The sequence below is a fragment of the Amblyomma maculatum genome, chromosome 1, assembly GCF_055883805.1.
Source record: "Amblyomma maculatum isolate TAMU_Amacu chromosome 1, ASM5588380v1, whole genome shotgun sequence".
Lineage (NCBI taxonomy): Eukaryota > Metazoa > Arthropoda > Arachnida > Ixodida > Ixodidae > Amblyomma > Amblyomma maculatum.
The window spans coordinates 340,593,378-340,608,529 of record NC_139344.1 but is presented as its reverse complement, the minus strand read 5'-3'; the positions used below and the strand labels follow the sequence as shown (position 1 = coordinate 340,608,529).

The window sequence follows — 15,152 nt, the reverse complement described above, 5'->3', positions numbered from 1 at the left end:
TACAAAGTGGCAAAAAATTTTAACAAATGGCCACTGCATAAGATAGTTAATTTTTTAAGTGACTTTCTGAGATATTCACATCCAAAGTATTCTTAAAAAAGATGCTCATGCAGTCTTTTTTTTTTACAATTCTTCAATACCAATTTCTGTCAGCGAAAAAAAGTCTAACAGCACACTTTGATTTGGTTCTCACATAGAAAAGAAAGTTCACTAAATTCTGTCATGAAGTATTTTAAGGCGGATGCCTTCTTACTGGAGGAGTGATGTCAGCGGTCAACTAACAGTGCAGCAAGGAACTGGCAATGTGTAAAATTACGGCTCGTGAAACACGCAGAAACAAAGCAAACAAATAATGCTGGCAGGACCATCCTTTCATGCTTCCTCATGACACCTGACGACAAAGCATTGGTTTTGGAATGTCGCCAGAAACCTAGCGTTCATAATCACATGTATCCGCTTAGCCAGCATATATTGGTTTTGCTGGACTGTAAGCCACGCGACGGGCCTCAACCACCCAAATGCAGTCGCGAAACAAGAAGGCAACAAAAACGAAACCACGTAGTTAAGTGCCCCAGAACATTTGCTGCATTGTATGCAGTGTGACTGTGCAGGTCATCGTGGAACCATACACTTTTGTTGTACGTTTCTGTTTTTCTTTTCTCGGACAGTGTGCCCTCAAATGCATGGTTTATGGGACGGAGATTGAGAATGATCGAAGAGGTCTGTTTGGCCCCTACTTGGCTGCCTACGTGCACGTGTGCACACTATTTGAAACAAGAAGATTGCCACCATGCGGTCAGGCTCAGAGCTGGTTGTCAACCGCATTGCAGATACACACACTGATGTGTCGCAGCGCAGAGCCGCATTTCGTATTTTGACGTGCGTGCGCAGCGCTTCATCGCATGCAGTCTTTTGCCGCTAGCTGGCAGTCACTTCTATGTGGGAAAACAGCAAGCTCAATTACGTGAGAAGTGCAAAATACTGGAACTTGAAAACGTCGTCGCTCGAAAGGGTCAAAAAATGAAAGTGCTGTGCGAATCGAAATGATTAGCAAATACTACTCGAAAGGTATGCAAAACTTCAAATATTTGCACACACTCCCAATTATTAAACTCCATTATCCCAGCTGGGGAAAAACCAGTGAAAACGAATTACACTGAATTGCAGCGTATGAACAAAAATGAGTCAACTCTGAAAACTCATAATAAAAAGATGAGCCAAAAGCAATAAAATTTTTGCCAAACACTGGTATTTTTAACTTTCTACAGTGAACATGGTTTGGCATAAAACGGATATAACAAACTTTGCGGTGCCAAGTCTCCCCTACTTCAGTGGCAGGCGGCAGGCTTCGTTACATTGCACAGGTGCTGTGTTGTGCAGATAGCATTCAGTATGTCCTTGCAGGCGCCGACAGTGCCACATAAGACTCGCCAGCATGCAGCAAGAAAGTGTCTGTTTCTCTCAACCGCCAACAGCAAACCTTTTCGCCGGGGATGTTTGCCTAGACGTTTAGCTGAGACCTTAGGGTAGCAGATTATGCCAGCTTCAAAAATCTGTCAGAGTAGGTTTGCTCAATGCATGGAAAAGATTGGTGGCCTTTCAGCCGCATTAAGGGGGGAGGCTACCCTTGAACACCAACTTTTTTATTTCTTGAGGTATTTGAATGAAATTTTCAGGGTATGCTCATAGTACACACATTTGAAGAACTACCAAGTTTCATGGAGCTGGGCTCATCGGTTCTCAAGTTAGAGGAGTATATCAAGATAGTTTACATAGGTCCCGAGGGGCGGGTCTGGAGAATTTGCAAAATGTGCTAGCAGTCTGAAATTTGTTATGGTCATTCCTGGATAGTTTCCCCAGGGCAAGACAATTCCCTTTTTCCAAACTTCCTCTCTGAAAAATTTTAGTACAGCCCCAAATTTAGTGTTCAAATTTACACCTGACTTAACGATATTTTAATTGACTGCCCCTAATTACACATGAAATATTTTGAAAAAAAAAAAAAAAACGAATTGTCTTGCCCTCAGAATTTTACTTCGGTATATAACAAAAAAAAACCTCATGAAAATCCAATAAGCAGTTCTTGAGCTATGACTTTCCCTAGCAGCCACACCATGCAAAAAATTGATTCTGAGAAAACGGCTCTCAAAGGTTGAGAGAACAATAACTTTTTTGTTTCTCAAGTTATCATGATGAAATTTTCAAGACAGGCTCATGACATTAACTAATGAAAAACCACCAAGTTTCATAGAATTGTGCACGCTAGTTCTCAAGTCACAGAAGCATATCAAACTGGTTCGAATAGGTCCTTTATATCAAGCCTGGAGAAATTGTGAAAGGCACTGGCATTGCGCAATTTGTCATGCTGATTCCTAGATAGGTTCCTCAGGGCAAGACAAAGCCCTTTTTCTAAATTTTCTCGCTGAAAAATAGTATAGAATTGGATTTTTTGTTATCAATTAGACCTATGTTGATTAACCAAATTAATTATGACAAATTCCAGACATAATATTTTGAATACATGGGCTTGCCTTGTCCTCAAAAATTTATTCAGGTACAGTCGAGCCCACTTATAACGGCCCCACTTAAGACGAACACTCGCAATTATCACGAACAAGTTCGGTGCGACCGTCAAAATATACATTAGGGCTATGGCGCTTCGTCGATCTCGGCTACAGCGAACATCTGTGCGACTAGCCGATCGGCTACAGCGAACGCCTTGGTGCCGCAGACCACTTTCCACATGCTGAGATCCGTCGATCCTGTGCTCTGCAAGCCGCGACAATCGGCATTCCCGATTCCTCCGCGGCATTTCGCCCTAGCATGATGGGCGGCGCAGACGCAGCAAGCGGTTTCCCGGTTTATCTATCGCAGCATCTCGCCGGAGGAACGAGGAGCGGCCCAAACGCGACAAGCGACTTCCCGGGTTATCTTCCGTGGCATAAGCGCCGAAACGAAAAAAAAAAAAAAAAAAAAAAAGCTAGTTAAGTCTGCACTGAATGCGTGTCGCACCTCCAGGCATCGTGAGCGACCACGCAACGTTTAACACGTTGCACGAAACCATTCAGAGGGCACGAAGAGAGATCGTAAATCCGGCGATCGCAAAAATGGCGAAAGGCGAACAGAACGTACGAAGTATAGTGAACTAGAATACTTTCACTATAGTACGAAGTACAAAGACAGCCAACAACGACAGCAAGCAAAGAGCCATAGCAGACAACGTGGGGAGGCGGAGACCAACGCGTCAGCGGCCGCAGCAGCCAATAGTAGTTGCCCGATCCCCTGCGTTCTCGCGGAGCGCGCGCTTTGCCCAATCGCAGCCTTGAATTCGAGCGCGGGAAACTTGAAAGCCGCCACGAGGCCTCTCAATCAGTAGCAAGCCACGCCTCGACCGCGCTGCCGTCGCCGCCGCCGAGGGTGGCAGAAGAAAGCGCAAGAATTCACAAACAAAACAAGACCAAGATGGCGGCGCTCAGTTCGGCGGGAGAGGAATGGCACGCGCGCGAAGTTTGGGAATTTTCGGCGCTTGCTCGCTGCTCCACGGCTGCCGCCGCTTGTTAAATAATTAATTTCGAGTATTTCTACGGCGAGTTGGGCATTGATAATTACAGAAATGGTAGTTTATAAGACATACTACCGGAATATATAATCTTCCAAAAATCGACTGTTTCGAGATTTTTCGGTTTTCAAAGGTCGCGTCCCCCCTTAAATGTTGGAGGGTGTTGCACAACATTGTGTCTCATCTCATCATTGTGTTGCACAAATGATGAGAGGAGCTCAGTTATCATTTGTTTCAAATAACCTTTGCTACCATAAGACATGCTGACGTCGCATCCATATGTTGTACAAAATTTTCGCCTTTTCTAGACCACATGAAGCGTGGAAATTCAAAAGTATGCGGCCGCAAGAACTACTGAAAATATCTCTTCTTGGGCTATGACAGCAGCATGACTTCCAAGTACACAAGAATTCTAACTTCACACAGTGCACCACACATGGACGGCTTAGCTAAACCTAAGCATGCATACAAGCAGCTGCAAGTAAACGTGAATTGCAACTAGCCACTGTTTGGCCTGATATGGCTTTAGTTGGCTACTTAGCTAATAATGATGATGGTGCTCGTGGAGCAGCTGATTGTGATGCAGACGATTGATGCAGCTACAGATCTTACGGTACCGGTTTCGCAAAAACCATTCTTGCATGGGCAGAGGCAATTTATCGTATGATATAGGGCAGGGGTCATACAACCAGAAAGTTCAGTAAAAAATTGGGAGTCTCCCAGGCGAATGGGGAGTATTGGCAGGTGTGCATTATGCAAGTATAGTCGGCAAATAATAGTAATAAAGCATTCGATTTAAAAACATGCACAAACACACATAGTGAGGAAGAGAGAGACAATGTAGAATTAAAAATGCAGTTGATGCTCAGCATATGTTTTATCTTCTCTTTCTTGGTTGCTGTATTCAATGTCTTAAGAGGCGTTCTTAATGTGGCGAACAAACAACTAGCTCAACTTTTGCTCGCACTGATGTCTTGGGTAACCTGAAACCCTCAAGCCTGAAAGGATGGCCCAGTCAGCAGGAAAGAAGGAAACGCACCTTTTGCAGAATGGATCCGAGGTTCCATTTGAGCGTGTGGCCGTGAGGTTGCGTGCCTCCTTGACCAGCACGTGCAGGGAGCCACGCACAGGGCCCTGCTTGATGCTGCGGCTGGTCACATCCGGCGGCATGTACTTCAGCGCCAGCAGCAGGTCTCCCTTGTAGCTCAGCGGAACCTCAGGGCACTCGAACTGCATGCAAAGCCACAGCACGGAACAGTCAAAGAACCAAGCCAGGATGCTTCCCCTCTACAGTAATGCCCCACGGTGGCGGTGGGTGCTTTATTAGGTTTAGCATAAATTAATAGACACCTACAGCTAAGCCCGCTCACCACTTACCAAATGACAGTAAACATGCAAACTGGCATGACCCACAACGCCACATGATGGCAGAAAACTACGGTCAGGAGACAAATGCTCCACCTCATTTGTGTTCTCAGCCAACGCAAAATTGGCTGGGCTGCGCACAATCATGTGATGGTACGCCTGGCTTTCATGGGTCATCTGCTGCTCCCTGGTCCGACGGCAGCGTGGCATAGATGCATTTTTCTACTTTGCCAGCAGATGCTTTTTGTTTTGGCACTAATGGGCTCGCCTATGGCAAAACTTAGGCCTGGTGCGCCAGGGTCAATGAAAAGCCTGGGAAACCATCCCATGAGACGCGAAGTTATTCCGTCTTTGCATGAATCTGCGAACTTGGCTGTATGGCCCATACCTTTAGTTGCCATAAGCACGAGTGCACAAACTCTAATAAGCGTTGCCTCGTGGGCCATGCCCCTTTTACACCTCTCTGTCGGAGCACTAGATATGCATACGACGCCAGAAAAAAGGCACGATGCCAAGTCTGCCCGACTTGCTGTTGCTGCCACAACTAAACAAGCAGTTGGCAAGCAGCAAAATGGTCTAATGCTAAGGTGGTGCCTATGCTGGCTGCGCAATACTGAGGAATGAGTTAGGATAAGAACTTTAACACACTAAAATGGGTTTCAACAAACTGCCTGCACGTGCACCAAGAAGTGGGACAATGGTGGGAGGGAGCTGCAGTCCAGTGGGAGAATGCAGAACCCACAAAAGCTGCCTGCAGAACCCAATTCGACAATCCGTGCTATAGGGCACAGCATAACGGCAACAATGAACAAATAAGATATACAGATTTCCTTAAAGAAGGAAAAAGACAGACGGCAAAATTCAAGCATGCACTGCAAGAAGCACTAACAAAGAAAAAAAAAATAATGATGGCCGCTTTAATGCAGGCAGGTCAAATGTCAATTAGGTGCATTAGCCCTTCAGTTTTCACTTTGGCCTGGTCGCACATACTCACTAGCATACAGTCATAATGTACATTATGTGAGTGACCATCCAACATAAGATACATAAGACATAAGCCACACTTAAACCAAGCTGTGTGAACATGCCCGCATGGCCTAAGAGTAGCGTATCTCACTTCTAAGGGTCTCAGCGGGCTTGATTCTCATATTGAAGCGCTGCCCAAGTTGACAAAGTTACTCAAGGTCGGGCTCAAGGTATCACACAACGGCTAAATGGCTGAGTGGCAGCTTTAGTGCTGGCACAAAAAATTACAAGAACAGAACACAACAAAAACAAGTGTACTTTCATCAACTATGTTTTTACTTGGCATTATTTGCCACTGTTCAGCATGAAACTAAGAGCCGAACATGGGCCAGCCCAGCTTGCTATTCTCAAGAAACAAACGGTTCCACAAACAAGGGCTATTTAAATGCCAGTACCAAACACTTGCAGAAACTTGGCTGAACTGTGGCATGAAAATATTCCTTAACATATGATTTGTAAAAATTAAAGGTAGTTAAGGAAAGGCAGTTGCCAAAAGTACTGATATGAAGATTTAGGCAATGTTTGAGAGTATGTTATACCGCTGCCTGTATCTGTGTACAATAAAATGATGCACATTGTTTAAATGAGTTAGTGGACTTTCTTATGGCACCAATTTTTGTGATTGCCTCCTCTAATCTCTTTGAACTACTATACTGCATGTACCAACATGAAAACACCAGTCACAAATATTTCTGATGCATTTTCTAGGTTTACAGCAAAACAGGCTAAGAAATACCCATGCAAGCTCTGAATGATGGCTCTCAAACTGTCATCAGATAAGAGCAGTAGTTGTAACCTTTCACATCAAGCCATCACCATTTCCTGAAGTTTGCATCGAAACAAATGAGATAACGCTATCATCTGTCACAAAGCATAGCCATCACTGTGGAACACTACCGTAAGAACTACAGGAGGACTAGACCATCTGCAAAAAGAATGATGCTCATGCCATAAATCAATAAAACCAGTTGCTAGACTAGTTAGTTTGTTTGTAATGGTAACGTAAAGTTTTTGCGCCACAAATGAAAATGAAAAAATTGTAGAGGTTCGACTAGCCTAGAACTAAGTTTCACGAGCATTGGCCATCAGCCGCAGCTGCAATTGCTGCTGCTGCTTCAATCTTGATTCGCTTCTGTGCTTGGTAAACTTCTTGGATACAGGCTAGTTCTGTCCTTAGTGAAATGGCATATGTGTATGGTGTATTTACTAAGGTTAAATGAAGAAGTGGTGCCGATAGAATTTCATGAAGATGACAATATTCACTGCACACCACGAGTGTTTTGCAGTTGGAACCTGATGAATACGACGATGTTCACTGCACAGTGTGAGCGTGTGTTGCAGTTTTACACGAGGCATGACCGGCTGTAGCGATAGCTCTGTGCTCTCATTCCTTGCATGACATAGTTGCATGCGACGATCGCAAAACATTTCGCACAAAACTCGCTAGTCATTTCCAAGATGTGTAAGCATTTCACCTGTTTTACCATCAATCATTCGTTGGCTTTCAACTTTGCTTGCCGCCGCACGTGCATTTGTAGCTTTTTCTGCATGATCCCACGGATGCCTTGATGCTCTTTATTTATTTTATTTTTCTTGCCTTTTACAATTTGTAGTGTTTGTGTTAATTGTGCCTGCCTTCATCAAGATTGTATTTACCCCAACTGTAGCCCCTCCTTATGTAATGCCCTCGGGCCCTTAAGGATGAAATAAATGAAATGAAATGAAAATTGACAATGTTTGCTGCACAACGCGAGAGTTCAAGGCCAAAACCGCACCATCCATTGACCTTGAGGGACAGATGCACGGACAAATAACACGCAGGATTAGACAGACTGGCTGTGCTGGCGTCGTCGCTGGTGTAATGACAAAAATCAGTGCGTCGATAAGCTAAGGAACCTACAACTATAACCGTGCAGCCCACTGACTGTGACCGTGCCTTATGTTTAAGAAAACATGCCTTACTCTATATCGCTTTCGTGCGGTAATGTCTTCATCAAGCACTTCTGCATGAGGGGCAACCACTGTGTCAATCGTCCAAAAAAGAGAGAGAGAGAGAGAGAGAGAGAGAGAGAGAGAGAGAGAGAGAGAGAGAGAGAGAGACGTGTCCTTTGATATTGCAGCCTGCATTGCAGACGACGCATTTCGGTGGCAGGAGCTTCCAGATTCCGATTCCTATCTCGTTTTTTTGTAACATGCGCCGTGTGCTAGGCACTAAAACTTTGCGAGTAGAATCACAGACCTGTATATTTTTCATAGAACTATGTATAAAACAGCAATACATCGAAAGACCCTGTCATCGCCCCTTTAATAAGATACTGGAGAGTTTTGCAACACTAAAGCCATCATATTGCAGACACACAAGTTCAGGAGATAGTTTTCAGTTTAAGGTTCCCTCGTGAATTTCAGAAAAGAAAGCTAATCACTCACTACGTTCCTGCACTATGCATAAATAATGTTATCCCAGCCAATAACAGGCGTCCCTTCGAAGAAAGCAAGGAAGCGAAAAGGAAACGGGAAACATTCCCATTCGGATTCTACACAAGGCAGCTCATGAATGGTGCTTTTATGGAAAGTGAAGCAGTGAAAAATAAAACGTTCCAATTCTGACTCCAAACATGGAAGCCTGCTCACCCGTTCCTGGAGAGCAAAGCAGCGGACTTCCGTCTTCTCGAGAGTCTCGTAGGTGAGAGGCAGCATCACCTCCCCGAGGAAGTCGTTGCGACCAAACATGTCACTGTGCCACACCGACAGCCACAGGGTCCGTGCTTGCAGCTCACTCATTGTCACCCGAAACTGTGGTGCACAGACATGAAAAAAGTGCAGATTAGTGCATTTCGCAAACACGGCTTCATTTCAATGAAATGTGAATTCCATCAGGGCTCAATGTTTCTTCAGCCGCGCTCAGACTATGTGCACTACATACAGATTGTTCGTAAAGATCGTAAGCGTAAGCGCAAAAAACGTAATATGTCTGTTCAGATTGCTGTCGCATTGAGCGTAAGATTCACGTCTGCAGCCAGCATAGCCGTAAATGTCAGCGGACCCGCAACTTTTACGACTGACACAGATTTGTCTGCTACTGCGCAACCAGTGCGCACAACCGTTTCGGTTTTCCTTTTCCGGTCCTCCCAGATTTCGAGCGCAAACTAGCTAGCAGGTGACATCATCCAAAGCTCCTACACTGCCACAGTGTCTCTGCTCGCCAGTGTTACTGGTGTTGTGTCCGTGATTGTGTCTGCCTGTAGCTTGATCGTGTGCTGTGCGGAATCTTCTTCGCTGTGTAATTATCAGCCTCTCATAAAAGAAAGGCGGCAGAGGCCAGGTCTCTACGACCAGTGGAAGAAATCAAACCAAGACAAGTGCAAAACGATGCCTAGCTGCAAATTGCCACTGTGCTGAGTCAAAGCAGTAAGTGCTTTTCAATTTTTTGTTTTTCATGTGCAAAAAAACTCTCAACAATCAAATGCTTCCCCTAGTTTAGAAAAGTGAAGCTACGGCAGCGGGGGATGCCCGCTTCGTCCCAGTGCGTTGTCGCAGCCCATCAGCTTCGTTGACAACAAGCGAGGGAACAGTTGACCTGCAGCAAAAGGCTGATGCGTGGTGCGGTTGCGGTAAGGTCGCAGAACGAACCCGGCGCGGACCCATCGATGTGTGAAAGAAGCCCACCGTAAAAGAGAAAAAGAAAACAACATTCTCCAAAGGGGCAACGAGTTAATGGGACGTTATATGCAGATGTTTCTGTGTCTGTCGAGCGCCCCTCCTCATTGTTTGAAGTCAGTAGCACGACTTTTTGAATCACCGCCCCAAAATGTCTTCAAGATTGCCCCGGGGCACTAGTAAACTACATATTGCAAGCAGTAATGCAGGCGTACTGCATGCCGCAACTGTGTGAAACCGGAGACTGTTGAAAAACAAAACAACAACAACAACAACAAAAAAGACGCTGCGTTGCTCCTTTGACCAAGTACAGCGGGGCAGCGGCATCAGACGTTTGCAAAGAAAGTATTGGGGAAGCGTGAGTTTGGAAGCTGGCGTGCAAGACCACTGTCAGACCATGCGGACAGGCATGCGCTATCGAAGAAGACTTTACGAACTCTAATTCTTCTATTACATGTCCGTCTGCGTAGGTTCAGCGCGCAGACGATGATAAGGTCACTTTGATTTTGAAGTGCCTCGACCTCGGCTAGCAGTCACTTGGTAACTGGTGCAATGTTGAGAAATGCGAGACCCAGTTGGTCAAGAGTGGTGACTGGCCGATCGTAAAGAATGTATCTTACCAAATGGCTCAGTGTGAACATATTCGGTTGCAAGCTACGTAAACGGAAGTTCCAGCAGCTATGTGTACTGCGACAAATATGACACTTACAACGGATGCAACTGTAGTCTGAACGCAGCTTTAATTGTTTGGAAGCCTGAAACACAAACAAATAGCTGTAGCTTCCCTATCTTGCAGCCCACAAACAAAAATCTTAACACATATAGGTTTTCTCAACTCGTCAGCACATATCAGTGGTCTGAGTTTTAAGAACGAGATATGCAGTGGTGCATATCTATGGAAATTTCGAGGAGGTACATGCAGCTTGCAGTGGCAATCATTTTGAATTTAAATAAGGAAGATACAATAAGTGAAAAAAAAAAAAAAAAAGAGTTGTACATGCACTAATTAATTGAAATGCTCTTAACATACTTTTTTTTTAGTATGTGGTCATGCTTTAATCTTTGCATGGGACTTAGTTTAAGAAGAGGATAAAATTTACTACAGCAACAGAGCTAATACTATCAACTTTATTGCGACATAAAATATAGCTAGCGAAAATTTATTACATGTCCTGTCAATTACCCAAATGTAAAAATAAATATTACTAAAGCACTAAAACCAAAGCAGACCTGCGGCACAAACTAACAAATGTTTTCGTCAGTTTAGCCAAGTTAATATTGTCTATACGGTCTTGGTGGACATGCACCACTGCCACATTACAGAAGTGTTTCTCCCCATCATACTCCTAAGCCTTGTCTTCAGTCTTCTCAGGCATGAAAGGTCATTCTGCTTCACACGAGGTAATTGGCATTGCCACCATAATCCTTTTAAAGCAGGTTGATTCGTGTGTTTTTCTGAATATTTCCATTATGTCTTCCACAGACTACAGACCAGAGTGTTCTTCATGTAGTAAGTATACCCAACAGCTTCGACATGTCTGACTTTACCGTAGAGGTGTGTCCCGTCGGTGTCAGTTTTTGATGACTTGTTCATCAAAAGTATACTTTCCAGTGCTCAGCATGTCGCAATGCCCCCCAAGGAAAAGTCAAAAGTCGACACTCAACAAGGCTGCATCAATAACTAAACAAAAAGAACCCATGCCGAAAGTGTGCCCTAGTCAAAATCCCTCTCTTGGGATCTGGAGAGGGTTTGGACGTTACAATGATACCAGCCTTGATCAAAGGGTAGCTTTCTCATTTGAAAATCATATGATTCCATATTTCTGACTGGTGTACGAAGTCTCCTCACCATAAGTAGTAGCTGTGTGCACCTCGAAGCAAAATCTTTTTAATGAATGCTCCCCACCCCACTGACCAGATGAATCAAGCCCCGAGTCTGCAACGATGCACTCGTAGGGTGTTTCTGAGAGGAACAAGGTTACGCTTACACCAAGGCCGGTATTTTAGGAGTTCCTCTCATAATATTGCCAGCACAAACCAGTGAAAAGAATGGTATGTAGTGAACTTTTTATAACCCAATTTCTTTTGGTTGCACTCAGCTTGAATAAACACTTGTTGCTGATACGAACCTGCAGTTTCGGTTCCTGCAACTTTTTTAGCTTCTACATAATGTTTCTTCACTGGTTGCTGTGTTTCTGTATCAACCCCCCCCCTTTTTTTTAGGGGGCAAAGATTCGTCATTAAGGGAAAACGGGCCTACATGGGTATGACCGAATTATCACAGGGACAAACTAGTCATTTGAAATTGATAGTGCATCGTGGTCGAGTCTGGACCGAAGTAGCGGTTGTAAGGCTGGGTGTTGCCTACATTTTCTTTTGTGAGTTGTTCTCAGCACACTGAAAGGTTAGGGCACACTGCCTGGCACACTGCCAGCAGCAACAAACTCGTGGAGGAGCATAAATCTGGATTGTAATGTGAAAGATGCGAGGAGAAGGCCAAGATATCATTTTTTTTTTTTGCATTAAAAGTAAATACCGACCTCTATTAACAACTGTAAATGTGTATTTCCAATGCCTACATCATATGGGTGTGTAAATTAGATTTTGCATCTAAGCAGCAGCCATCTTGCAAATGTTGTTAATGGGACATTAGGCTTAGTGACAAGTGGGGATACTGAAATGGGAAGTCCACAGCTCATGTTACATGAAGCCTCCTTGATGATGCTTCCTAGTAGCAATAATTAGGTAAGCATGTTGTTCATTGATATGTGCCAAGATCGTTCTTCCTTCAGGGCCAAAGCTCAGTGTGTACAGGTACTTGCCTTGAGGACTTCCTCAAAAACTGGGTTCAGAGTGTGCTTCTTGACTTTGGTCTTCCGCTTGCCACTTTTGGTTTTGTCCGGTAGTAGATAGACTTTTACGTACCTGCGCATGGATTAGGAGAAAAACGCCATTTTGAAAACACCTATGAAGCTGTCAATTACTGTCGCAAGCTGCTCTGCTCAAATATTTTTCCTTACTTTGCTTAGCTCTTCACATGTGTGTTACCATCCGTGACATGTTAAGGTAAAACTACATAACATGATGCCTCTTAGTGCGAAGCATGCATGCAACTTTACCCAGTGTTGAAATATTAGTCATTGCATCAAGATGGAAAAAAAAAAAATAAAGATGGAATTCCTGGAGACTTATGTGCCCCTAAAGCACCAGGCTTAAATGCAGTAGTATTCAAAGCAGTTACAGTAGCTGCAATTTATTTATCTCCAAATTATGGTAGCATATAAATTCTATACGTGTTATACTATTATTATTTATCTGTGCATCACTTCATGCAGACATTACAAAACATTCTGCAAGAAACTAATAACTTATTCCTTATAAGTTCAACCACCAAGTTTTGGTTCTTGTCTGCACTGTTACCTCTATCGAATTCTGTAGGTGACACAGTTTGTTATATTTGTTGCATTCACTTGTATTTTGTAGATTTTTAAGTCATTTTTACTGCACTCTGCTTTTGCAAACCAAAATGCTTCCCCTTTTTGCAATCAATGACTTTGAGCTCTTAAGACAACAACACATTAAATGAAATATAACTTGCTGTACTGTTGTCACTGTTACTTGCCATCAGCTCCCCAACTTTGTCAAATTGTCTTTACAGCCTTTTTCCAGGAAGTCAGTGAATGATGTGGTTGCTGAATATGAAGTTGAACTGGACTGAACGTAAACAGAGCACATCTATTCTCCAAACGTCATTTCTGCAATCACTAAGCACAAATAGCACTTCTTTTTATTTTAGAGATGAAGTGCATACTCACAAAGACAGACAAAGTCAAAGCCGGCAGTTTGGAACGCCAAAGGGAGCCACTTACGGGTCAGAGCGGTTGCGCTTGGTGTCCACAGGTGCCAGATTCCGGCACTCTCGCACGTGCACCTCGAGGAGCCCAGACTTGTAGTTGTAGAGGATGGAGAATAGGACCTCCCCGGTAACGGCAACCGTCCCGTAACGACCACCGCCAGCCGCACTGTACACGCTCGTCATGCTCTCGCTACGCATCTGCTGCGTGCAGAAAAACAAAACCCATCAAAGCAAGATGGCATTAATTAAGTTTACAGAACATTTACCAAGTATCTGTGCTGCAGAAGGTTGCCCTAAAATTGAAAACAATGCCAGTCTATCTGCTCAACACTGTGACAATATTCACAAAGCCAATGCACAAGATTAAAGCAACAAAGTGCAGCATTAAAGGAGTATAGGCGATTCATTTTTGAGTTTGTGTTTTATCTTCACAATTATGTGTAAGACATAGCTGTACATGAATTGCCTCATGATACTCGCTTATGGCCGTTGAATAATTTATAATAGAATTTCTTTTCTCACCAGTTTTGGTTTTGGTTTCACTCGAGCGATGACTATGGCGTCAAAGTCAAGTCTAGGCCACGTGAGGGATAAATAAAACAGTGATATAATCATTCCAATGTCGTTTTAATTCACCAGGATGCTAAAACCAGCCTGCCTTAAGGACAGGAATTGCAAAAGGTGAAGAGTCAGCGATTAATATCGCTGTTTTTTCATGCCGCGCATGACCTAGGCTTGATTGCGACGTCAAAGCCATCTCTCGGCTGCTGAAACCGAAAGTGACGAGAAAAGAAAATTCAATAAAAAATTACTTAGTGGTCGTAGGCAAAAACCGCATTGTGATCCATATAAAGAAATGCCTTACGCATCATTGACAAAAAGAAAAATGCCAACAAAATTTGGTGAGACACATATAGTCCTTTAAGGTTGTCACTGATGCGCAAAAGAAACGCAAGTCGACATGAATGCCATAAGCAGGCAAAACAAAACCTCCTGATGCAAGATGGCATTAATTAAATTTACAGGACATTACCATTAATAACACAGCAAATGTAGGAAGCTTAATATGCAGCAAAAAACTTAGGCCTCTTATGCAAGGCGTTTCCACACTTCTATCTCATCTCCAGTGACTGGGCTTCTCCGGTTCAACTGCATAACAAAATGTGCTCCTCCAAGTACTGTGCTAGATTGTATGAGACCAACGGTTAGGTTAGGTTAGCACAAAGAGGATTAGCAGCGCTGCTTATTTTAGGCAAGCAAGTCAATGCCCACTTCATGAACCGTTATATGAAATGAACTAAAGAGAGTTTGTTAAGTGTCTCAACCAGAATGTGTTATGTTTTGCAACAGTATATTGTGAGCATGAAATTTACAAATGCATGTTTAGTACTTTCATCCCGTCCATGTCCCTTTTTAGTCAAGATTAATAAACGCATCGACAACTGCCTGCTTCATCTGCTTCTAAGACTCAGTGCTACATAAAGCTGACACCGCCATGCACTGCCTGGCAATACTTCTATGTTCGGAATGTGTGGTAAAGGTGGCTGATAAAAGCTATACCAGATCTAATTACTCGATATAAAGTACAACATTATCTGAAATGGTCAGTAATGAATTTCATTGTGTGCTATTGGCTGTGATAAGAGAATGTCATTAGCAGCTATATACGAACGTGGCTTCCCTCTCTTT

General features: G+C 43.6%; 1 protein-coding gene across 1 annotated transcript in view; it reads right to left on the bottom strand.

The window, feature by feature from the left end:
• Window positions 1-15,152, bottom strand: part of LOC146207585 (uncharacterized) — a 353,896-nt gene that overhangs the window by 4,062 nt on the left and 334,682 nt on the right. The window contains exons 8-11 of the mRNA XM_084588853.1: window positions 13,477-13,664; window positions 12,430-12,532; window positions 8,582-8,743; window positions 4,599-4,789 (exon numbers count right to left, since the gene is read on the bottom strand). Of these exons, the coding sequence (XP_084444979.1) occupies window positions 4,599-4,789; window positions 8,582-8,743; window positions 12,430-12,532; window positions 13,477-13,664 (644 nt within the window). The remainder of the gene's footprint in view (window positions 1-4,598; window positions 4,790-8,581; window positions 8,744-12,429; window positions 12,533-13,476; window positions 13,665-15,152) is intronic.